A 25,986-nucleotide genomic window follows, 5' to 3' on the forward strand; every position below is an offset into this window, starting at 1 on the left:
TGTATGATATATATTCAAATGTAGGGTGTCCCCAAAAATGTATACCCACACTTGGAATAATTATAAAGGCAGTGTTTATTAACATACACTTCCTTTTCAAAACTGAGCTATCAGCTGTTAAAGTGTGTGTACATTTTGTTGGGACACCCTATATATATATATATATATATATATATATATATATCATGTCACTTTTCATAGTTCCAAATGTTTAATTATTTTACCTTCTGAATTTTCTGATTACCTTCCACATTTTGCCTTCCAATTTTTTAAACTGATGGAATTATAAATCTACAGGTTTATAGATTATATTTAGAAATATATTTCTATAGCTTGTACCTCCTTGGACGTCGTGAACAGAGCTATTTTACAGTCTGTGGCTCCTTTTTTTGTTTTTTTTTACTGTTGTTTCTGTGGGTCTTCACAGCTAACTCTCCTCACATGCCCCGTACTGAAAAATTATTTGCAAAAATCATGGGAGGCTTAGGATGATGTTATCTTCCCCCGGAGGTGACTGCCGTTGGCTGTTGCTGTCACCTGAGGACGTTAGAAACTGCGGATGCCTTTAACCCCGTCTAGGGGCAGACACATGCGGGCCCGGCAGGCTCACCCCCCCCATGTGCCCAGTGCTGCCCTGGGAGCTGCAGCATGAAACTCCGAAAACTCACAGGGGGCGGAGGTCTCACCCTCTGCGGGCAGGGGGGCTGCCCAGAGCAGGTGGCGCCTAAAATGAGATCGGAGAGGTGAACGGTGGATCGACTTCTCTCTGATCCACTGTGGCCTAGAAACGCTTCTGGGAGACGGGCAATGGGCCTGGGGCTGTTGCACAAGGAACCGGGGAGGTGGGGGGGGGGGCCTGGAACTCACACACACTCGGCGACAGTTTCCAGAGGCACCTCTCACCCGGTGCCTTGGCCACGTCAACCGTGCTTTCCTAACCTATAAGCCGGGAGTAAATATCATGCACCTACTTATCAGATTATGAGAATTCAGTGAGCTGTCGCCTATCGAGCACTTTGGAAAATGCCTGTCACATATGTGGGGTCAATAAACGTTCCATCTTCTCTTCCCCGGGGGCCCAAGCCAAGTTTATTTTAGTAACAAAATCCATTCCTTTCTCTATATTAGGGGAGTGTATTTGGCACCCTGGGGCAGCAATATCCCAAAGGGAGTAATTCTAGGGTCTTTTTAAATAGAGGACTCCCGAACACAAAAGCTGTTTGTTACCCTCACCAGATGCTCAAGGTGAGTCAAGGTTTAATAAAACACCCCCAAGCACTCGATGTGATTACCCCCGTTTCGAGGCAAGGAAGCAGAGGGTCTGGAGACTAAATGAACGCTGGGCCTCTGATTGGCCCTGGCCCACAGGCCCTCATTCCTCGGCCTCCAGGGAGAAGCCTGTGGCGCAGCAGCAACAAGCCTAGAATGTGTGTTTTCAACTTAAACGGTGATCTGTCCCTTGGAAATGCTACAGACAGACGGTTGTTTCATAGTAACGGGGATGGGCCCTCGAAGGGTTTTGCCTACCACAAGAAGTGCTTTGAAACAGAAAACCCTGGGCTCTGCCTTATCTGATTCAACCTTGTCCTACAATTTGCAAGACGCCCAGCTGCAATGTCGGGACAGCGGGCGTCTGACCAGGGGACAGAGCAGGCCCTGGCTGCCTGGGGGAGGAGGGGCCAACTTTGTTAGCTGGAGGGAGGGATGTGAGAGGCAACAACCGGTGAGACTGCAGCCCACCCTGACCCCTCCATGGGTCCCTGTAGAGCTTCATTTGAGCTAAGGAACTTTCCTTCTAAAATACAGACGTGACCCGCCTGTCATTGGTCCGGCCAATCAATTTTCTTTCTGCTTTTGGGATTGGTGCTTATGATCCAACTATTTCCTTCCCAGCTGAGATCTGCTGGGGGGGGGGGGGAATGGGACAGGCATTTTGGGAGAGTCCATCAGCATTTAAAATGTGCCCAGCCGCCCTTCCCCCTTCTTGAATCACATGTGCAGAAGGGGGCGTGTGCAGAAATGCTCACCACAGGCTTGTCTGTAAAAAACTGGAAGGAGACCCAATGTGTCCACCTGAAGGGAATGGCCAAGAACTGTAATGTAGCCGGACCATGGAATTTACTGAGAAAACACCCCCGGTGTCTGGGTCGAAAGGTGTGTGGGTGTCCATCTCCCCTGAGCTGTGCTAGCTGGGCACCTGCAGTTAGCAGTTCCAAAGTCACCCACATTTAGAGAAAGCTACAGTCCAGGTCACGAAGGAAACCAGGTGGCAAAATACTGGACTCTGTCAACCTGACTCAGACAGCAGCTGACACCTACCTGGATGGAAAATGACTCAAGTAAGGTGATGGGGCTCAGTCGTGTCTTTCATTTTAATTCTGAATGATGGGAAAGGAACGCACTAATGGGCCGTGGGGTAGACAGGAAAGGGTGATTGTTACACAGCTCAGGGCTGCGATGCTCAGCACCTGGCCAATCGCGTGGCCTTGGACAAACTAGTTAGTCAGCTGGCCTTGAGCCTGACTGGAAAGAGACAGGAAATGAGTGTTCTTACTAATGTCTCTGGGTCTCAGTTTCCTCATCTGTAAAATGGGCTTAAGAATACCCACTTTGTGGAATTCGTGTGAGGAACACATGAGTGCACCAGGGGACCCGTAGTTGGTATGTTGAATTAAGGACATGCGTATTATGACTTGCGGATCAAGGAGGCCCACAGGGTCAGCAGGTAGCTCCCTCAGCATCCAAGTGCACACTCTGAGGAAGCGAAAATCCTAGGGGCATTTTGACTGAAGGTGCAGTCTCAATACATTCACACGAAGGAGGTGAAGTCACAAGATTTATTACTTCCAGATCCTAGAAACAAGTCACAAGATTTATTACTTCCAGATCCTAGAAACGGGGTGGGGGTGCAATGAGCCAGAGGAGGGGCGGTCCCCCATCCCGGTCCTGAGCAGGCAGGAGACAGGGAGCAGGGCGGCAAGCACCTATTGCCAGGTGGTTGGGGTGGAGGCCACTGACTTTTCTCGGGCTCCAATCCAAGTGGTCACTTCCAGAGGCACGGATCTCAGAGGGAGGGATGGTGGGGGGCGGGCAGAGAGTAACCAAAGATATGCATATATTTATATGCATATATTCATAGCCCATGGACACAAACAATAAATAGTGTGGTGAAGGCCTGGGTGGGGCGGGAACCCAGTGGAGGGGGGGCAATGGGGGGAAACTGGGGGGCATCTGTAATACGCTCAACAATAAAGATAAATAAATTAAATTTTTAAAAAAGGTGCTCCAGGAAAAACTAAGCAGAACTTGTGGCAAGAATCCTAAGCTCAGGTCCTTATCTAAATGTCCACACTGGGTGAGAGCAGGGTTGTCACAATATAAAACACCCGGGCAGCAACCCAAGATAGCGCTCTCTCGTCACGAGGTAGCACATTTGAACAGCCCAGTACAGGGCCTAGCACGCAGTTGGTTCTTGGTGAACATTCATCTTTATGCCTTTCCATTCCCTAAGCCTATGAGTGGGCTGCAGGGAGGACAGCAATGAGGCGGGAAAGCAGGAGAGTGGAACATTTGGTGCCCAAGTCCACCAACCAGCCACTGAGGGTGAAAGTGCTTTATTTCCCCACAATCTGCAGATGGGAGCAGCCTCGGAGTGAGTCCATCTAGTGGTACTTCCAGTCCCTAAAGTGTAGCCCACTCATCACCACTGGGCACAACCCCCCAGTGGCCCCCCTGCTCCCCTGCACCTCACGGTAGAAGAGCCAACCGCCCAACTTTCCAGAAGGTCAGCTCATGTCTCCCCACCCACCTCCAGAGGCAAGGGTGAAACAGCAAAGATCACCATCCAGGAGGGAAGCCAACCAGACTCAACTCAGAGGTCTGCCCCAAAAGGGACCATGCTTCTTAGATTCCAGTGCTCTCCAAATGAGTGGCCACCAAGAAATGTACTTCCAGTGAGTGGCTCCTAGCTCTCCAATAAAGCCACCTGCCAGTCTGCCTGCTCCAAATAGATCGAGAAGCCACCCGATGGGTCCCTCTCTGCCCCATGTTTCAGCACAAACACTCAACTGAAAGCCAGTTAAAGGCGTGCCCGGGGTCTTTGTGCAGTAGACTTGGGTCTTGGTCTATAAAAGCCACTGGCCAACCAGGAACAGAGTCTCCTGAAGACCAGGTAGGGCCAGCAGGGGAGCCTGGGTCATCCTTTTAATGGAATTTTTATTCCTAAGGGACAAGTGGTCAACTTACCCAGTGGTCTTCACCATCTCTTGCCTCTTCCACACACAACTAGACTCAGGAGTCAATTTAGCTTCTGTAGTAGAGTGAGTGTTGATGTCTACCCAGTAGAGTAAGTGTGCATGTGAGTGAGGGAAGTAGGGATGTGAATGGCGTGCCCAGTTCAAGCACCCCGCGGAGTTGACCCCACCCTCCACTCCCAAGGATGGCACGTCAGGACATTCCATTCCCTTGGTGGTGGCAACTGGACACAGCATTCAGAAAGTCCATAGAGCCATCGAGTTATAATGCAATTCCTGCTTGGACTGCTGAGAGAGAGGTGAATCCATAATAACGACCCTGGGAGAACGTAAGTATGGGGCTGCTCGGGGCCACCCTAAGGAGACATGAAGATGAACCAACAGAGAAAAGCATAGAATGGAGGAAAGAAGAAACCATAGCTGGTGGCACTGAGTTTCTGCATCAAACCAATCCTGACTTATCCCATTGGCTAATATATTCTCTCTCTGATTTAGGTCAATTTGAGTTGGTTCCGTGTCTTACAACAGAAATAGTCCTTGCTACACATCTTCGGGCCCTTGGGTCCGCCCTCAGTTTATCACTGTAGACATGATTGAGTTTGGTCAGACTCAGGACAGAGACCTTTCCAACTGCTGTCTTCTGACACCTGGACACCAAGAGCTCCGGACGTCCCCTGTCAGGTGGCTCTGGGTTGTCTTCATCTGTCACTAGCTGCCAACCACCATGGGAAACCTACCCATTCTGTAGGTTTCCAGCCCAGGCAGTTGAGACTGAACTCAGAGAGAGGCACAGCAGGAAAAGTGTCACCCTGTACCCAGAGGAGGAGAGTGGAGCCAGGCTCTCCACCTCCGCCTAGAAGTCTAGAACGTCAGAGCCCTGCCCTCCAAGCTGGATCAGAAGAGGCCCACGCGATGGTGCATGATGCCTCGGGTGTTTCCAAGGCCAGCCAAGTGGACACTCCTGTTGCCCACAGCCTGGGTCAGCCTGGGTGGTCTGAACTCCACCTCAGGGAGGCCGGGGGCCCCCCTTACATGCTCATTCACTCTTGCAGGTGACCACGAAAGACCGTCGGCTGAAATTTTCCCAGTGGTGCATGTAGACAGAGAGCTCCCCTCTCCCCCCAAACCTGTCTCATCCACTGCTCTCCCTTCAGACATCAGAAACATGCATTCTCTGGTTCTAGAACCTGGAGCAAAAAGGGGCTGGCAACCTCAATATCCTTCCTAGTCTCACTCAGCATCACCTACGTCAGCAACAGAGAGGGGATGGTGAGACCTACACTCTCATAGATCCCGAGGAGGGAAAGGAGATCACAACCCCTTTATAAAATGGACCATGATGTCCATAATCCTCCTGGAGCAGGGGAACTGCAAGTAGCCCATGCCGAGGCTGTTGAGCACCCCGTGGAAACCATCCTCCATGTGGTGCCAAGTCACCGGGACTCCCAGGTCCTCCAGTCTCTTCTTGTACAGCAGCGAATTGTCCCTGAGAAGGTCATACTCACAGCTCACAATGCAAGCCTCCGGGAGCCGAGATATTACTGCATCTTCTGCCATCAGGGGCGAGTTCATCAAATCCAGAAGGAGGTTTGTCTCCAGGCAAGCACTCTCGTTCGGGGTCGCAGGGGGCACCGGCTGGTAGCCTCTCTTCTTAAACCTCTTCGGGATGTTTTCTGGGCCCAGCCACTTTCTATACTTTTCCCAGAAGTCGGCAGGCACATGGGCGTGTTCCATGATAGCGCTTTTCCAGACGGGGTTCACGTCCAGGTAATAACATACACAGCGGAAGGTGAAGTCCCAACTGAGCAGCGGCACCTCTTTGTTCTGCTGATAGGAAGGGAGCTGGAAATCCACAACTTGGAGAGCCGCGTAGACCAGGATCTGAGCGCGGATCTTGGGGAGATCCGAACGATCCAGGAGTTGTTGACAAAGCACCACTGCCATGCCCCCTCCCACACTGTCACCACAAACCACGACCCGGGCTGGATCCACCCCGTACGCGTCTAAGGACTTCAGGAAGTGGATGGTGGCCACCGTGCAGTCTCTTATCGGCGTCGGAAACTTATGCTGGGGTGCCTTGCGGTATCTAAAAAGGAATCAGGGTACATGATTACACTCGTCACCCTAGCAGAGCCCAAAACACCCATGCCTGGCACTCTTGAGCCCAAACTTCTTCCACTAACTACTCTTTCTGAAACCTGAGCAGGTCAAGTTAGGGCCCGGACTCAAATGAGCTGACAGACATCAGGTCCTCAGCGCCCGGCACGTGGGCTCGGTAAGTGGTAGCTGCTGATCCCACTGTGTCCATGTCAATTTGGGGGACAGGTTGTGACCACAAGAGCCCTGTCACCCACCTATTTGTCAGCAACTTAGCTATCACCAACAGGAGCCCCATCCTTCTGAGCCTGCCTGATGGGGCCGCCCTGACTCGCACCTGTTCCCTACTTTTTTGATTCTTTTATGAGCAACCCCAGGCTGGCCTGTGTTCAGGTGTCTGTGGCTCTCCTCTTGAAGACTTAAATACTACCAAGGGCCAGCAGGTGACACCTGGGCCGCCTCCAGATCGGCCAACCCAACTCAAGCCCCTGGCTTCATGCTCAGCCTGGCTGTTTTCAAGAGATTCCAGAAGTCTGGGTTTGGGAGAAATTTCACCATTCTAAATGCCGGCCTCTCGCTTAGGAAATGCTGCGTGGGGTCAACAAAGCTTCCGCCAGCCATTTCCCTCCGGATGCCCCCCATTCTCAGCCACCTGGGGCGGCAATGCTTTAACTCCCAAACCCTGTCTACCTTGGAGTCACAAAACAACTTTCTTGCAGGTGTTTCCTAGTATATTCTACTGATGATCTCTTGGTCCATCACAGCCAGGACAGTGAGACCCGCAGGGGCCAACAATTGCATCAAGATTTCCATCCACCCAGGAGAAAGGGCTCCGGAGCCAAGAATTGTAACGTGAGGCTCTTCTCTGGGTCTCTCTCCCTCATCCAGGAGTGACATCGGTAATTTTTACTCAACTCAATTCTCTGTGCCACAAGAAGGCTGGGACATGCGGCCCCACCAAGATGCTGGCAATTGGTATTTCTTCGTGGTGTGTGCATTTTAACAAAACTGCAGGAAAAGCGCAATCAGTAGGAGCTGCCCTGCCCCGGGGGAACCACGTGTCAGGCAGGAGGACAAGGCCACAGCAGGCTAGTGACTACTCCTCATATAAGTCCAATTTGCCCGACATGGAGGCCCAGGGAGGGGCCACCTAGATCCCTACTGCCCCATATCCACCAAGCCCTCTTCCCCTTCCCGGATTCGGACAGTGACTGTCCGAGATCAGTTAGGAGAGAGAGTGGCTTTTTAATTTTTCTCGCTTCCTTGGACGGATCTCACCAGGGTGGAACCCTCTCTGGAGAGCACTTGGAAAGGATGTGACAATGTGTGTGTGGTTGTCCTGGTGATGGTGCAGAGCACTGTGGGCAGTTAGCAGAGGGAGGGGCTGGGTGTCCAGAATGCGCAGGGCTGTTCTGCTCCACCGACAGTGCTCACCCTAAAGGGCTCTGCTCAGAAGCTCGGCAGGTGATCTGCCTAATTAAGCCCACTCCCCACCCAGCTTCCAGATGCCGTGCACCGAGCACCCCACGGAAACACGCCTGCGGCGGCCCGAAGAAAGAGGTCACCTCCTCTGCCTCTGTCTCTCCCTCCTCCTTCCTCTCCTCCTCGCTGGCCTCCTTGCTCCTGGTGTCCCCCCCGACTCCCCGCCTGCCTGAGTTCCTACGTCCCACCCCGTCACTCCAGGCCACAGCCTGGCTTCCCTGCCCTCCCCGCCCTCCCCTTTACTCACCCAATTGCTAAAACCACTGAGTCACTCTCCTTGGACAAACAACAGCATGTTCTATGGTAGAGTTCTGGAAAATAAAAGGTTTTAAAATTCACTAGGAAGGCTACTGGGCTTCCTTTGCCGCCCCTTCTCACTGGCAACCTCCACAGACAGAGATCTTGGGGTGTGAATGTCTGTTCACAATACGAGAACATGTTGGGCCGTCCGGTACAGTGGCCCAGTGTTCCAACTCCGGGCTCACACCCCAGTTCGAATCTCTACGTTGCCCCCTTTACACTTGAGCTGAAGTAGTGTGAGGCGCGTCCCTTCTCTCCCCGAACCTTGACGTTTCTCATCTGTAAAATGGGGGTCATGATAACCATAGGGGGTGGGGGTTTTCAATGAGGTATTGTACATAAATCCACAGTGCCTGTCATGTCAATACCGATATTCCTAAATATTAATTAATAAATACTCGCTGCCGCCCTGGCCGAGTGGCTCCGTCGGTTGGAGGGTCATCCTGTGCACCGCAGGGCTGCGGGTTGGGTTCCCGCCAGAGCAGTCACCTAGCTCGTGGGTTCCATCCCCAGGGGGGGGTTGCACAGGAGGCAAGTTATCAATGTTCCTCTCCCACACTGATGTTTCTCTCTCTCTCCCCCTCCCTCCCCCCTCCCTCTCTCTCTAAAAGCAATGAAAAATATCCTCAGGTGAGGAAAAAAATAAATAACTAAATATTCACCGTTCCTGTCATTTATCATGAGACCATGCCCAAACCACGGCTGCGTGAAAAGCCCCCGTTCTCAAAGGCTGCTTCGACAGACCCTGGATTCCACGGACTAGAGAGCACTGCGAAGGTGGTTTTCCCCCTAATTCCTACAGTTGGGGGGGGGGGTTCAGATAATGAAATTATCTCGATTGTGAGTTTTCTCTCTCATTCATTTGCCTCGAATCTTGGTCTTCCTGACTGTGGACCCCAGGATTTGTCTCAAGTCATGCCTGCTGTGAAACAAAACGATGTGCGTTCGTGATTTCCTTTTTTTTAAAAAAAAAAAATCCATATTTCCAAATAAGTAGAGAGGTGGTGGGTGCACAACGTCGCGAACGCCCTAAAAATGCCCCGAATCGTACACTCTCGAGGGGTGGGTTTTACGTTCTGTGAATTGCGGGTGACCCCCGCTTTTCGAAACTTTGCTTTCTTATTAGCGTCTGCTTGGGGCTGACGAAAGGAAGACCCAAGAGGGTTTTCACTTTAAAAACAAAACAAAAAAAAACACAGAAATAGCAGCCCGCCTGCCTTTGATGCGCAGGGAGCCCCGACGGAGGCGGCGCCTCGCCCACGCAGCAGGGGGCGGGGCCCGCTAAGCCCCGCCCATGCAACAAGGGCGTGGCCCGACAAGCCCCGCCCATGCGACGGGGGCGCGGCCCGACAAAGCCCCGCCCACGCGACGGGGGCGCGGCCCGACAAAGCCCCGCCCACACCACAGGGGGCGAGGCCCGACAAAGCCCCGCCCACGCGTCAAGGGCGTGGCCTCCGCCAAGCCCCGCCCCTGGCGTCCGCGCGGTCCTAGCGCCCAGCCCCGCTCCCTGAGCTGCGCCCGCGAGCGTCTGCGCTCTGCTCTCCGCCCGTCTCGTGCATCCGTTAGCAAGACGGGTCGCAGGACAACTGCTGCTTCGCCCCGCAGCTTTGGGCTTAGGACAGGGGCCGTGGGGACACCTGCCCTCCCATAGCGGGGCACCTGCATAGGCACGACGGCGATGCGCACCGCTATACGCCTCCGTGCGCCGGCCCGCCGCGTGGGAGCCCTTCCTGCCTTCCTCAGGTGCGCAGAGTCACACCTGGGACCCGCTAGCTGCCCGGTGTCACGCGCCCCGGGGAGGGCCAGAATAGCGGCTTTTGGGCCCCAGGATGGTGACTCCCGAGAAGTGCTGCCTCCTGCTGGAAGGTGGGGGCCCCACCTCCCCCTATCCCCGCGCGCGGCTCTGAGGCCGCCCCACTGCGGTGGGGGGAGGGGGTCTCGGGCAGGGCCCCTTACTCAGGCTGCCCATGATGGTCCCGCCGCCGTGGTAGAACACGATGCCCGGCCGGAGGCCGCTGGAGGCCGCCCTGGGCCGGTAGAGCTTCACGGGGATGGTCCCGAAGCGGAGGTCCTTGACCACCACCTCCGGATCTTGCTTGAGTGGCGGCAGGTCGTGCAGGAAAGAGATGAACTGGGGCATCGAACAGATTCTTAGTTTCTCCAAAATCGTCCCCTGTTGGCCAGAGAAGAGCAGATGCAATGGGAAGGATTCCGGGGCGACCCTGCTGCGGTCCTGCTGCGGGGCACGCGCGCCCTCCGCAGGGTGGCTGGACCCGGTCACACCTGCCGAAGACCCCAGGCCCGCTCCCCCCCCCATCCCATGCACCAGCCCCTTCAAACCTCTGTCCTGCGACCCCGCCCACCCCAGCCCTACACCACATGCTTCTGGCCCCCCCTGAGGGTTTCTCTCCCTGGAACGCACCCCCCCAACCCCACAGGGTCCCTGCTCCAGCTCGGCCTGGGCATGACATCTCTCCCAGGGGCCCCTCCTGGACCACTCTAACCAGTGTGGCCCTCCCAGCTTTCCTTGCTATTTTTAACATCCTGGTTATGTGTGTTTCTTTAAGGGGAGGGGGAAGCTCTTATCTTTTAGAGATACCTATGGAAATGTTTCTGGATAAAATAATACAATATCTGGGATCTGCTTCATAAGCAAATGGGAATGAAGGACAGGTTCGGGACACCAGGAAGCAAGATTGGCCAGGAGTTACCCAAGTCATGGGGTGGGGGGTGGGGGTGGGCCTTCTTTCTGATATTGGCGTATCTCTGAAAGTTTGCATAATAAAAAATAGAAATAAATAACGTGGCCTGGCTGCCGTGGCTCAGTGGTTGAGCATCGACCTAGGATCCAAGAGGTCTCCGTTCGATTGCCGGTGGGGGCACATGCCAGGGTTTTGGGCTCGATCCCCAGCAGGGGGCGTGCAGGAGACAGCGGATCAATGACTCTCTCATCATTGATGTTTCTGTCTCCCTCTCCCTTCCTCTCTCTGAAATCAATAAAGATATATTTTTAAAATAATAAAAAATAAATAAATAAATAAATAAATAAAGTGGGCTCTCCCCCTGGGCACTGTCTTTCCAGTGGTCCCTAACCTTTCCTGTGTGGAGGCCACTTAAAAATTAAATGCATTTTAATAAACACTGCCTTATAATTCTTCAAAGTGCATATGTACATTTTTTAGGGCTACACACACACACACACACGCACATGCACGCACGTATATGTGTGTACATATATGTGTATATGTATATACACACATACACACACACACACACACTTGTTCATTTGTGCTGATTTACCAGTTTGCTAGCGCGTCTGTTTATTCTGTCCGTGACCAGTTCCAGCTAGCGGGTAGGTAGCAAGGGGCCCCAGAGATTGAGAACCACCCCTTCCTACCTTCATGCTTCACAGCGTAGTGAGTGCTGTGACTGAGGTGAGACGGGGGCAGGGCTGCGGAGGGGAGCAGGGCTCTTTTTTGGGTTTTTTGAGAACAGGAATTGTTCTTTGAATTCTGTGGCTAGCAGCCCGTTCAGCTTGAGAAACCCCGGAAAGAGGCTGAGAACCACTGGTCAACTAATAGGAACTATTAGGTTTGAGAATACACTGTCGGCCTCTGGCGCCGGATATTAGTGTCAATTCAACTAGAAGCTTCTGGTATGTTTTCCCAACTCCCGGTGAGGGGACAAATGAAACACAAAACTCACCCATGTCACAAACAGCTGGAACAGGCAGCTCAGGACCCACAGTTTCACAGGGTGGCCGACGGCCGCAGGGATATGCGCAGTGAAGAAATGGCTGCAGACCACCCACAGCGAAACCCCCACGAAGAGCGCACAGGCTACCACGAGGACCAGGAGAAGGGCCGCCATCCTGCTGCTTCCACTCAGGACACGGTCTGGAGCCAGCAGACCACGGATACTTATACCCCCTGCCTTCCTCACCTCCTCAACGCCCACAGGCCCAGCCCATACAAGGCCCGCAGAGAGGAGAAAGTGGCTCCTTCAACCGGACCCAGGTGACACCCTGGCGCTGCGACTAGAAATGGCCTTGAACAAGTCACGGCGGAGTTGCACCTGCTCTCTCTCCAGCTGCCCTCTGACCACACTGGTTGTTCCTGAGCCTGCCGAGGAGGCCCCAGGGCTTTTACACTTGCTGTTCTCTGTGCAACGTTGTTCCCTCAGGTATCAGCTGAGCTCAGCCCCTCCCCTGGTGCAGGTCTCTGCTCAGATGTTACCTTCTGGGTGAAGTCGTCCCTGGCCACCATATTTACATATTTATTTATTTAAATATGTTTTTATTGATTTCAGAAAGAGGGAGGGAGAGAGAGAAACATCAATATTGAGAGTCGTAGATTGCCTGCCTCCTGCACGCCCCCTACTGGGGATGGAGCCCGAAACCTGGGCATGTGCTCTGACTGGGAATCAAACTGGCAACCTCCTGGTTCATGGGTCAATGCTCAATTTGTGTTTATTTCTTTTATTAACACCTGAGCCAATACGTACTTTTCACTTGTTTATTGTTTGCAGTGGCTCTCAAACAAGGGAATCCTCCTCCCAGGGAGACTTCTAGCAATGTGTGGAGACATTTTTGGTTGTCGCAATGGTGAGGGGTGGGAGCTGGTACTGGCATCTCCTGGGTAGATGCCAGGGCTGTTGCTAAACATCCTACAGTGCAGGGACAATCCCTACAACAGGTGGTTGTCAGGTTTGACAGATGACTAGGGCCAAGGTTAAAAAACCTCGAGTTAGTAAGACTTGGACTTGAATCCTGGCTCTGCCAAATGCCAGCATTGTGACCATGAGCAAGTCACTTACATTCTCTGAGCCTTGGTCTCCAAATCTGTGAGATGGGGATAATAGTTACAGTACCCACGGCCCGTGGTGTCGTTGGGTCTGGCACGTGGGACATAGGCCAAGACATTATTGCGTGTTCTCCAAAACCCTTCACTCTCATGGACACACATCACAGGCACCCAGGCAGACAACACTTTCTATGCATCCGGAGGGACCATGTGATGTGTTCCAGTTAGGGGCCATGAGTGGCATTGCTGCGGCCCCTTCCAGGCCCGGCCAGAGTGTCCATCTGATCCTCTGTGCTCCCCCTCTCCAGAAAGGAAGGACTCCCGGTGGCCAAGCCTCACGATGGCAGAGCCTGGATCCCCTGGTCACTCTGGGAGGTGGGGACCCGCCAGGAGCACCCGTCAGACGGTGCGTGAACAAGGCAGGCATGCTTGCTGTGTTCAGCCCTGGCGAGGCAGGACTGTTTGTTACGGCAGCTAGCCTCTACTCATCCACGCTGCTGCTCGGACCGCGGCAGGGCCCTGAAGGCCTAAAGACCAGCATCTGAATTGGGTTGAATTCTGCTTAGCTCTCACCTACTGCCTTTGGCTTTATTCTCCGACCACTGGACCCAGGACTCCCTCCTGGGGAAGCCGCTGATTCTGACCCTTGAACCGCGCATCCTACCACCATCTAGAGGGACAGTGAAAGGACACAGACTGCAGACACCCGGGCGCTCTTCCAGCTCTGCCCCAAACTTACACTTGGAAATCGGGCCATTTACGCACCGTCCTCTGCTTTCAGTTCCTTCTTGTGCAGGCCGAGGTCCCTGCTCAAGCTCTTCGCACGTGTTAACATGCTTAGCGCTCCCTTCAGCCCTGTGGGTAGATCCCACTCTTGTCCTCATGTTCTCCATAAGGAAACTCGGCCTCAGGGAGGCGAGGTGGCTTTTCCAGGGTCACAGAGCCCACAAACAGAAGTTGTGCGGGAGCCTCATATACAAGGAGGGCCCTTCTCCAGCCCCTTATTTGGAGCGACGTCAAAATGTCAGTGATCAAGGAAGCCTGGCGCTGCCTCCCCTCCAGCCCCAGCGCAAAGCTCCACCAAACAACACGCTCAGCGCCAACTCCCAGCTTGTCGCATTAGGCGCAGCTGGGTTATCAACCTGTGTCAGGGAGATTCATTTTACAATAACGGGAAAGAACCGTCTATCAGCTGTTCACACTTATGATTTTTTTAGACAATTTTTTTTAATTACCCAAGTCCTACGTGTTCATTTTGGGACACCACCATCCTGACCTTTTCCATGCTAATGAAGCTTGGGTGTCAGGGCCCCTGTGTTGTAAGAAAAATCTGTGTCAGGCAGGCATTCAAACAATTCTTTCTGGATTGTTGCGATGTTTGTGGTATATTCAGCTTTGAAAAAATGCATAGTTTTCTCAGCCAAGTGTGGCTCAGCTGTTGAGCGTCGACCTAGGATCCAGGAGATTGGGGTTCGATTCCCGGTCAGGGCACATGCCCGGGTTGCAGGCTGCAGCCAATCAATGACTCTCTCATCATTGATGTTTCTGTCTCTCTCTCTCTCCCTCTCCCTTTCTCTCTCTGAAATCAATAAAGATATGTATATTTTTTAAATGCATAGTTTGCTGTGATTTCTTTTCTCATTCTAAATATATAGGGTATCCCCCAAAAATGTATACACACTTTAACAGCTAATAGCTCAATTTTGAAAATGAAATATATTTTAATAAACACCACCTTTATAATCATTCTAAGTGTGTGTGTACATTTTTGGGGATACCTTATATATTCACTCATGAACCTAAATTGTATTCATAGTCTTGCGTTTCTTTTCTTGAGGGAAGTCCTCAGAATCATAGAAACCCCACAAAACCTGGATCCAAGCCAGGGTGTGCGTTTGTGTGTGTTTAAATGGGAGTACATGGGACATGTCCTTTGTAACGTGCTCTTTCCACTCAGTAATCGTCCTTGTTAGTCAATGTAATTCCTTAAGATAGTGTTTGGTGATTATAGAACACTTCCCTATTCCATTCTTTCTATGTGCTGTAATTTAGTTAACTAGTCCCCTACTGCTAGACATCTCCATTGCCTAGCTTGCCCTAAATCTCTTCATAACTCTCAGTTATTTCTATGGAATAAATCTCTAATTTTTTTTTTTTAAAATATATCTTTACTGATTTCAGAGAGAGGAAAGGAGAGGGAGAGAGAGATAGAAACATCAATGATGAGAGGGTCATTGATCGAGCCCGCAACCCGGGCATGTGCCCTGACCGGGAACCGAACCCCGATCGCCTGGATCCTAGGTCAGCGCTCAACTGCTGAGCCATGCCCGGCCTGGCTGGAATAAATCTCTAAACGCAGAATTGACGGGTCAAACATAGGAATATTTTCAGGCTTTCGATACACACCGACAAGTTACCCTCGGGAAAGTACCAGTTTACACTCTTACCCAAACTATAGCGTTGGTGGCTCCGTGAAGGGTTATCTTCAAAATGGGGCTGTGCCACTGGCACCCTTGGCCCTTCAGCCCCTTCTCACGCAACAGGGTGTCACCTCCAAGGCCATCTTGCTCTCAGCTCACAGGAGCGGTCTCTGGGAGCTGGCAGGTCACGCCACCACGAGCAACAAGAGGCAAATGCTTTAGCTGAAGGATTTCCGCGCATTTGATGGGTTTCCTCCCGAAAGACTCCCGACTCCTTGAAGATGTAGCTTCTTTTCTTGAAAAATACCTGAAATCGCCTCCCCGTGAGATGGATTGGGCAAAAATCCTCACTCGCTGGAAAGGTCTGGAAGCCAAAGCTGGGGTGATGGGTGTTTGCTTAATTATTTAAGAAATTCAATTCTGGCCCAGCCGGCCGCGGCTCAGCCGCTGAGCGTCGACCCGTGAGCCGGGAGATCGCGGTCCGATTCCCGGGCAGGGCACACGCCCAGGTTGCCGGCTCAGCCCCCAGTCTTTCCACATGTGTTTGCCCAGTGAATGGATAAGTAAGAAACGAGGACACCCAAGTACCTTGGCGCTGAGGTGCAGGAGGATCGGGAGTGAGTTAAGAGCCAGCGCAGAATCGAGACTAACGGGGCTGCCCTGGCCCGTGGGCCCCGTGGTGAGAGCGCCGGCCCGCAGACTGAAGGGTCCTGGGTTTGATTCTGGTCAAGGGCACCTACCTCGGTTGCAGGCTCGATCCCCGGCCCCGATGGGTGCGGGTGCCTGAGGCAACCAATCAATGTTTCTCCCCCTCCCTCTCACTCTCTCTGAAAAGCAACGGAAAAAATATCCTCAGGTGAAGATTTTAAAAAAAAAGACTAACTGGGCTGCAGGTGCTTTGGACAGAGGCCAAGAGGAAATTCTGTCTGGTGAGAGGGAAGCCCTCCCCTTCCCTTCGCCTTCGCACCCATCTTACTTCCTAGAGTGTTACGAGCAGCTTCGGATCGGCACCCACCGGAGGGGACAACCCCCCTGAGACAGGCCGCACGTCTGGGCGGTACCAGCTGGTGAAAAGATCCGCTCCATTTAAACCAACCAGGTCGTCTGTCTCCCCGCTTTTGAACAGGGGCATATATTTGAAAAGTTGAGAATCTGCTCCACACCCCTGATTGGCCTATTTTGTACATGACAATGAAAATAAAGGACCCTAAGCCGTACCTGTGAGGCTGCTTGAGCCCAGGGCGGCAGCCCCCGGCCCTGGTGAGGCATCACCTTCTACCCCAGAAGGGGCAGGGTATTTGGAAGCCTGGTAAGGTGCCTCCCTCCCCCAGCTTCCTAGAGGAAGCAGCGCATTGCTGGTGCAGAGCAGTTACTCAGCAAGCATTTGTCGGGTGGGTGAAAAAGTGAAATCAGTGAGCAGTGTCGCCTCCCGGCCTATCCTCTCTACCATTTACCGAGTCAGTTCTTGTGGCCCCTGCATGAAATAGTCCATCTAGAAAGATCTAGTCACAGGTCCCAAATTCATCTTCGATTCCAATATCCAGACAGCTGGGGACACAGAGAACTGTTTTCATAGCTTGTTGGGCACCTGCGTCTGACCCGAGCTCATTTGTTGGTGTGTTTCAGACTTAAGCTGGAATGAGATCGTTACAGCTCTGTTTAATTCACTTACGTGAATGTCCATGGGTCTGCCGCAGGAATACTAACGTGTGTGATGGTGGGATTATGTTCCCCTGCGCTGCTGGCCTGAAGGGCACTACACAGTACATGCACCGCTTATGTTGTCTTGTTACAGCTGTTAACTGATCAGAAACACATAGGAATCATAACGAGATATCACTACACTCCCATCGGGTTGGCTAAAATGGAAAACAGTGACAACCAGTGCAGGCAAGGATGCCGAGAAGACAGAGCACTCGTTCGTCGCAGGTGGGACTGTGAAACAGTGTGGCTATCGTGCGTGTCCAGCCATAGGGGAAGAGCAGATTTGGGTGGAGAGGCCCCAGGCGATCGGGGGGCGGCATCCAAGCATAACGAGGGAGGCAAAGTCACAGACGAGCTTCTGGTTCACAGTTTTGCTCAAGATCAGCCTTGTGTGCTGTGGGAAATGACCCTGATGCGGGAGTGGCCCCAAATACTAGTAGGCAAGGAATTCTGTCACCAAACAGGCTCACAGACCAAATTAAGATGGTCTAGTCACGAGGTTTAAGTTCGTTGAAAACATAGCAAGAAGCAAGGGCGAAGACATGGGTAAAGAGATGGGTAAGTCAGGGCAAAGAGGGCCAGTCGGGGCAAAGACAAGGCCAAAGAGATGGGTAAATCGGCCCACACTGAGTGAGCTGCCAGGGTTGTGGCAGGTTCATACCTGCTCCTCCTGGGCTATGCAATATTCACATGCCCTCTCTCTCCCCCACATCCACCTTCCCCTCTGTTGGTGTGGTGAACAGACCTGAGGGGTTCTAATGAATGGGGAGGGCGCCCGGGACCAACATCCACACTAACTCTATTGGAGAGACACAGGAGCAGGGACGCCCGGCCACAGCAGTAGCTCGCCTATTTGCTTGCTGAGCAGATGTGAATTTCATCTGCACTCACACGAGCCCTGGACCCTTGTGACTCGGTTGGTTGGGTATCATTCGTGCACTGAAAGGTTGCTGGTTCGATTCCTGGTCAGAGTTGTGGGTTCAGTCCCTGGTTGGAGGCCTGTGCAGGAGGCAGCCAATCGATATTTTGCCCTCACATGGGTGCTTCTCTCTCTTACTCTCCCTTCCTCTCTCTCTCTAAAAAAAAATAATAATAATAAATTTTTTAAAAATTTAAAGGGCATATAGGGCCAGAGTGGGGCCCTCTTGGGTGTTACCAGTGGGTGAGCAATTTAGAAGGATGTGGCTGTCAACCCAGGCCTAGCATTCTCGGGACGTATCACCCGATCTTTCCACCCTTTCAGATGTTCTGTTTACCCACGCTATTTTAATTTGTTGTCCGGTTACGATCTTGCCTGCTGTCTACCTTGAACACGTGATGTTATTTCTTCCTGTGTCTCCAATCTCCGTGTTTACTCACCATCTATACTTAACACTCCTTCCGTGTTTTATCTATGCCTCATGGTACCAGCTTACCTTCATCTGTGCTTAACACTTATTATAAGTTTCATTCATCTGGGTGTTTTTTTTAGGAGCAGAATTGATTATCTTTTAAATATATATATATATATATATTTAAATAAGTTTTTATTTATTTCAGAGAGAGGAAGGGAGAGGGAGAGAGAAACATCAATGATGAGAGTCATTGATCGGCTGCCTCCTGAACTCCCCCTGCTGGGGATCGAGCCCACAACCTGGGCATGTGCCCCGCCTGGGAGTCGAACCTTGATCTCCTGGATCCTAGGTCGATGCTCAACCGCCGAGCCACGCCCGCCAGGCAGGACCCTGTTTTCTAGGTCCAGGGCCACGTGATGACTTTCGTGGACCCAGGCACTTTTTCTTTCCTCCATACATAGTCCATAGCAGAGCCGAGTGGCTGGCCCAGAATTCACCCTGGACTTTGGCCCTTTGTTGCACAGACTTTGCAGCTGGAAAGACCTGTATTCATCTCCCACTTCTGCCAGATGCTGTGTGGCTTGTGCTAAGTCAACTACACCTCTCTCATTTCAGAGGGAATGATTTATCAACAGAGGGAATGATTCCATGGAACTTGAAGAGTTTGTAGGCAGAGTAGATGGTTTGTTAACGGAAGTCACCGTGGAGTGCTCCCTGCCAAGGCTAACTGCCTTCCTCGTGATTTCTTGAGTATCTTTTATGTACCTGGCAGGAACCCAGCGTGTCATCCTCTAAATGTGACAAAGGCCATGCTCAAGGATATGAGGCCACAGGTAAGCCTGTGGCGAAAGCAACCTGGAGGTGGAAAAGGTATGATTGGAACCCGGTAGCCACAAACATCCCACAGACTTTAGTTGATTAGCTTTATCACCAGACGTGACTGGGGCTGAATTAGGGGGCTCAACCTGTTACTCAGCAAACAGGGTCATCTGTTCAAGGGCAGAGCATGGGGAGTTGACTCTATACCTGTGGACCCTCCATGTGGCTTCAAGGAGACACCAAATGCCTTAGAATATCCTGAAGGCCCTAGATGATCCCCCGCCCACAGGCCTCTCTGACGCCGCTCCCTCCCTGTCCCCTGCTCACCCTGCCCGAGCCACACGAGCCTCCTCGCTGTTCCCCGAGCACGCGTGTGCTCCCGACCGCTCTTCCTCCAGCACAGCTTTATGCCTGATTCCCTCACCGCTTCTCATCAAGGTCCTCCCAGGCCTGGTATTTCCATCCCCCTACCTGCCTTTCCTCCTCTGCGGACCCTGCCCGCCTGGCACACCGGCTACTCAGCGCGCTGAGGGCGCCCACTGGTTTCCATCCCCCCACTAGCAGGTGAGCTCCCTGTGACACTTCTGTCCGTTTCACTCCCAGAGCCCCAAGGGCCAGGACGGGGGGTGGGTTCCGCTGTGTTTGTTGAGTGAAATATAACTACTGCTCCATGTTTATGTCCTGGGAGCTTCACGAGGGCTGTGCACAGTGCTGGCTGGGCGATGTGCATCTTTACATTTCTTTTTAAATACTAGAAAATGTGCTTGTTCGTTTCGCTTGAGGACAGAGGATTTCCTGAACCTTGTACCGGGCTTGGGCCGGCCGCAGCCTCAGCCTTGCCCCCGTTCATTGCCTACATGCAGCAGGAGGCCCGCTCAGAAGAGGTGCCCCGTCCATGCTTATTGAATAAAAGGCTAATTAGATGAATCTACACAAATGAGGTGGTAAACGCTGACATGCTGCAAAGCCCCCAAATGGAGACTCCAAACAGCCAGAACGTTTTACCAAAGTCCGAGAATTAAAACAACTAAAGGGGAACCCATTTTCTACGTGAGAGACCAAGGGCCAGAGAGGTTAATACACTTGTTCTGAGTCGCCCAGCTGGCTACCCGCTCAGATTTCGGGCTCAGCTGGTGGCCGGTTCAGCAATCTCTCCGCTTTACCCAGCTGCCTCAACGTTTAAGTCACAATTTGACACAGGAGTTAAATATTTAAATGTAACTGCCCTTTTGGTAGCTGGGTTGGCGTCCCTTCCTCTCTCTTAGATGGAATACTTTTTCCCATTTTTCCATCTCAACGGCTTCCGTGAGCCACCACCCCTCCGCCCAGACAAGAAGGCAGCTGGCGTCCACTTACTGCACAGCTCCCGTCCATTCTGTCCCATTTCTCTCATGGGACTTCCAGGTGGCGTCCTCCCACCCCCTGCCGGTTTTCTCTGCTGGGAAACGAAGACTCAATACAGTTCCAGGGCATCCCGCAGAAAGGGGACCTGAACCCAGGTGGTTGGCCTGGCCCCAGGACAAAGGCCACAGGGCTGCCTTCTGTTACCCCCATCTCCCAGCCTGGGCATCGGCGACATTTGGGGCTGGATAACTCTTTCTTCTGGGTCCGCCGGATGTTAAGTAGCATCCCTGGTCTCTACCCACTAGATGCCAGTAGCATCTCCCCTGTAATGACAGCCAAATACGTCACCAGACACTGCCAAATGTTCCCTGAGGACCCAGATCACACCCACCCACCTCCCATTGGAAAGGCTGCTCTACATCATGACCGTAACGCACAGGATGTGTGACTTAACACGGATCCACATGAGGACCCCTCCCAAGAACGCAGATCCTCCTGCGCCTCCCGTGACAGGCATCATGTTCCTTGGCGTATGAACGTAGCCAGAATCCCTGGATCAGACCCTGACTCTACACCTAAGTAGCTGTTGACTTTTTTTTTTAAATATGTTTTTATTGATTTCAGAGAGAGAAAGGGAGAGGGAGAGAGAGAAACATCAATGAGAGAGAACCATCGATCGGCTGCCTCCTGCACGCCCCCTCCTGGGGATCGAGTCCGCAGCCCTGGTGTGTGCCTTGACCAGGATCAAACCGCGACCTCCTGGTCCGTGGATCGAAGCTCAACCACCGAGCAGCACCAGCCAGGCTAGTTGTTGGCTTTAAACAAGTTGCTTAATCTGCCAAAGAGGAATGAGAATGAGATGTGCAGGGGGGGGGGCTTCTAGGTCATAAGCCCAAACCCTGGCTGGGCTCCTAGGGTTGCAAGAGGCATAGAGGAGGCCCTGTGTCCTTGTCTCAGGTCTAACATCGCATGTAAGACAGCTGGCCAGTGTGCCACGTTCGGCCTGTAAGAAAGAACGAATCCCAGGTGAGAGGCGTTCGTCCAGTGCCACCCTGCCCCCTCCAGCCTCTGCCCACTGGTCCGGCCTTCTCGGGTTAAAGGTCAGCTTCGTAAACACTCCCACACTGACCATGTTTTTTATTGCTTGCGCCTGATGCCTCGACCTCTGCGACTGTTGACCCAGAAGGGACTGCCCCTGCCCCGTTAGCCAGTGGCTATGGAGATGGCGAAACACATGCCCGCCACGGAGCCTTCCACATCCAAAGCAGCTGACCCAGATCCCACACCTCCTCTGTCCGTCTGTCATACGCCAGCTCCCCTTGCCTTAATCGCCAAGGCCAGGCACCAAACAACTGGGGACAGCACCTATGTCCCCGAGCCACTGAAATTATTCATACCAGCCAATGCAAGGCCTGTTGACCCGGCCTCATCTGTTCCTCCCATGTAACCCTCTCCCTCTGCCTCCTGGCCGACCAGGTGCTTCCCCAGGTGGAGAGCGTGGCCTCTCATCCAGTTTCCAAACCCAAATCGGTGCACAGATCCGGAGGCCCCTGACTGAAGAGGAGGCCAGGGCCCCTGGAGGAAGGCCTCTGCATTTTCCTCAAGTTTATTTATCCCACAGGCCCTCCCCCAAGACCTCCCTGAAGGATCTGCAGCCACTCCCCAGAGTGACGGTGCCCGGGAGGGAGAGAAGTGCACAGACCTTTCAGGACTCCCCAGACTCTGGTTCTCCTGCTTAAAGTTTGTTTTTTGTCATTTATTTTTGCATTTTTTAAATTTTCTTAATTACAGTTGACATGAAATATTATATTAGTTTTAGGCGTACAACATAGTGAGTAGTCATGTTTATAACTCACAAAGGGATCACCTGGGTAAGCCTAGTATCCACCTGACACCACTCATAGTTGTGACAATATCATTGACTATATTCCCTGCGCTGTACTTTGCATCCCCATGACTTTTTATAAGTCACGATTTATACTTCTTAAATCTTGTCACCTTTTTCGCCCAGCCACCAAATCCCCTCCCATCTGGCAACTGTCCATTTGTTCTCTGCATCTGTGAGTTTGTTTCTGTTTTATTGTTCATTTATTTTGTTCTTTAGATTCCACATAGAAGTGAAATCATGTGATATTTGTCTTCCTCTGTCTGACTTATTTCACTCAGCATAATCCCCTCCAGGTCCAGCCGTGTTGTCGCCAGTGGCAAGATTTCATTCTTTTTTATGGCCGAGTAATATTCCATTGCATAGATGCACCACAGCTTCTTTACCCATGTGCCTATCAATGGACACTTAGGTTGCTTCCATATCTTTTTTATTGTAAATAATACTACAATGAACATAGGGCTGCATGTGTATTTTTGAATTAGTGTTTTGGGTTTCTTCAGATAAATGCCCAAAAGTGGGATTGCTGGGTGGGATGGCAGTTCTATTTTTAATTTTTTGAGGACCCTCCATCCTGGTTTCCAAAGTAGCCACACAAATGTACAATCCTAGCAACAGTGCACAGGGTTCCCTTTTCTCCAACACTTGTTGCTTGTTGATTTATTGGTGAAAGCCATTCTGACAGGTATGTAGACACCGGTTCTGAATTGACACTCATCCTGGGACCAGCAAAGCTACTGTGGCTTTCCCATCACAGTGGGGGCTTACTGTGGTCAGGTGACAGGTGAAGTCTTGCCTTAAGTCCACCTCACAGGGGGCCCCACTGGCCTACAGACCCAGACACTTGTACGCCTAGAATGCCTTCACCCGGCAGGACCAACAGGACACCTTCCAGCCTCCCCTCAGGGCTTTGTCTATCATGCCTTTGCAGGATGTATATAGTGCTCTCTACACATATAAACTTTGTGGAAGTACGTAGTGTACAGAGATCGCGACCGTAACATTCCAGCGATGACATTCCAGTGACGTCACGCTGATGACACGGTGCTGATCGGGGCAAATAAGCAGAAAGTAGCAAGTTTTTCGATGCTGTATCAGGCAGGGTTCAACCCAGGTACAGAAGCAAGGAGTCAAAGATAAAAGTACCCTTTGAGGCTGCATGGGGGGACCTGGAGACTATTGTGCTAAGCGAAATAAGCCAGGCCGAGAAAGACACCTGTCACAGGATCTCACTCATATGTGGAATCCAATGAACAAAATAAACTGAGGAACAAACTAGATCCAGAGACATGGAAGCATGGGACAGACTGAGGATTCTCAGAAGGAAGGGGGATCGGGGAGGGGGGCGATCAACCAAAGAACTTATATGTATATATGCATAACCCATGGACACAGACAGTGGTGGGGTGAAGGCCTGGGGAGGGGACGGGAGTGGGGAAGATGGGGGGTCAATGGGGGAGAAAGGGGGACATCTGTAATACTTGCAACAATAAAGATAGATAGATATAGATAGATATAGATAATAGATATAGATGATAGATAGATAGATAGATAGATAGATAGATAGATAGATAGATAGATAGATAGATAATAGATAGATAGATAGATAGATAGATAGATAGATAGATAGATAGATATGTGAACGGCCACTTCTCCAAGGGCAAGGCCTTATTACAGGGCATGGCCATAGCTAACTGGCAGGGGTGCCAAGAGAGCCTTCGTGGGGAAGTGCCTAGTTGGTGGAGCCCTGCTGCAGACTGCCTGAGTGGTACCCAGGGAAGCTCTGGCCACTGGTGTGCAGGCGCGGAGCACGGCAGGAGCCAGGCCTGGGGAAGCCACCACTGCAGGACTCCAGGGGCCAGAGTGTCCCATGGTGCAGGAGCCAGTTCCAGAGAAACCACGAGTTGCAAGTGTCCGACCAGAGGAGCGCCCCAGAGCCCGAAGCTAACCCCATACTTCTTCAATATTCCTCCAGTAGCCTCTATTGACAAACCTAAGCGTCGTTCCAGGCGGTGGAAAGGCATGTAAAGGGTGTGCCAAGAGCCATAACACAGGTCTGAGGCTTCATCCTGCTCGCAAACCAACACGTACGTGAGCCTGCGCCGGTTCTGCGGCTACGTGGCAGGAAACACGAGCTGCGCGGCTCAGACTCAAAGAGGAAGCGAACAGTGTGAGCCTCGTGTTAGCGTGGATGCTCCTCGCCTCCGGCGTCCCGTGGGAGTGACACAGAGAAGCCCGGTGGATGGGGCGCACGCAGTAGGTTTGCATCTCAGCCGAGGAGCCCTGACATTGGAGAGCTCGAATATTTTACAAAGAAACAAACCTGCCTGGCCTTTCCCATTGTTTTTTAACTTCTTTTTAATCAATAAATTTTATTTTTAGAGCAGTTTTAGGTTCACAGCAAAATTGAGCAGAAAGTATGGAGAATTCCCATAGATCCCCCTGACACCCTCCCCCGCCCCCCATGTACAACCTCCCCTACTATCAACATCCTGCACCTGGTGGTACATTCGTTACAACTAACGAACCTGCACGTTCTTAGCACCCAAAGTCCGTGGTTTACGTTAGGGTTTGCTCCTGGTACGTTCCATGGGCTTTGCAAGCACATGATGACATGTATTATCATGAAGAATAGTATCGCGGCCCTAAGCACCTTCCCCCTCCCCCCCAAGCCCAGGCATCCTCTAAGTCCTTTTTCTGTCTCCATGGTTTTGCCTCTCCAAGAACGTCATATAGTCGGAATCATACAGCCTATGGCGTTTTCACATTGGCCTCTTTCACTAAATCAGACGCATTGAAGGTTCCTACGTGTCTTTTCACGGCTTGATAGTTTTCAGTGCCAAGTAATATTCCATTGTCTGGATGGACCACGGTTCCTTTTATCTGTTCACCTACTGAGAGACACCTTGGCTGCTTCCAAGTTCGGCAATTATGAATAAAGCTGCTATAAACATCCGTGTGCTGGTTTCCGTGTGGACATAACTTTGCCACTTACTTGGGTAACTCCTAAGGAGCACAATCTCCCTAGGTGGCTGTACCAGCAGCAATGAATCAGAATTCCTGGTGCTCTGCACCCTCTCCAGCATTTGGCGTCATCAGTGTTTGGGATTTGGGCCATTCTCACAGGTGCGTAGTGACATCTCATTGCTGTTTTAATTTCTCAATTCCCTGATGACATATCATGTTGAACATCTGTTCACATGCTCGCTTGCCATCTGTATATCTTCTTTAGCGAGGTGTCCGTTCAGGTCGTTTTGGTTGTTTTAAAATCAGATTGCTCCTTTTTTTTTAGTGTTGAGTTTTAAGACTTTGTATATTTTGGATAACCGTCCTTTATCAGATGCGTCTACTGCAAAAATTTTCTCCCGGTCTGCGGCTCTCTTGGCTTCTCATTATTTTGACATTGCCTTTCGCAGAGCAGCAATTTTGACTTTTCACAAAGTCCAGCTTACCAGTTATTTCTCTCATGGATAGTGCGCCTTTGGCGTTGTATCTAAAAAGTCATCGCCCTACCCAAGGTCACCTAGATTTTCTCCTACGTTATCT

The 25,986-nt window shown here is 51.7% G+C and overlaps 1 protein-coding gene across 1 annotated transcript; it reads right to left on the reverse strand.

Annotated features, from left to right (window-relative positions):
- Positions 1-5,564: 5,564 nt before the first annotated feature.
- Positions 5,565-12,002, reverse strand: LOC308560399 (arylacetamide deacetylase-like 3; the record flags this gene model as incomplete). The annotated part of the gene is made up of 4 exons (XM_081144339.1): positions 5,565-6,339; positions 8,080-8,143; positions 10,089-10,305; positions 11,838-12,002. The coding sequence occupies 4 exons, from the start codon at positions 12,000-12,002 to the stop codon at positions 5,565-5,567; spliced, it is 1,221 nt and encodes a 406-aa protein (XP_081000465.1).
- Between the last annotated feature and the right edge of the window lie 13,984 nt (positions 12,003-25,986).

The sequence above is a fragment of the Miniopterus schreibersii genome (genome assembly GCF_964146895.1).
Source record: "Miniopterus schreibersii genome assembly, chromosome: 8".
NCBI classification, from domain to species: domain Eukaryota; kingdom Metazoa; phylum Chordata; class Mammalia; order Chiroptera; family Miniopteridae; genus Miniopterus; species Miniopterus schreibersii.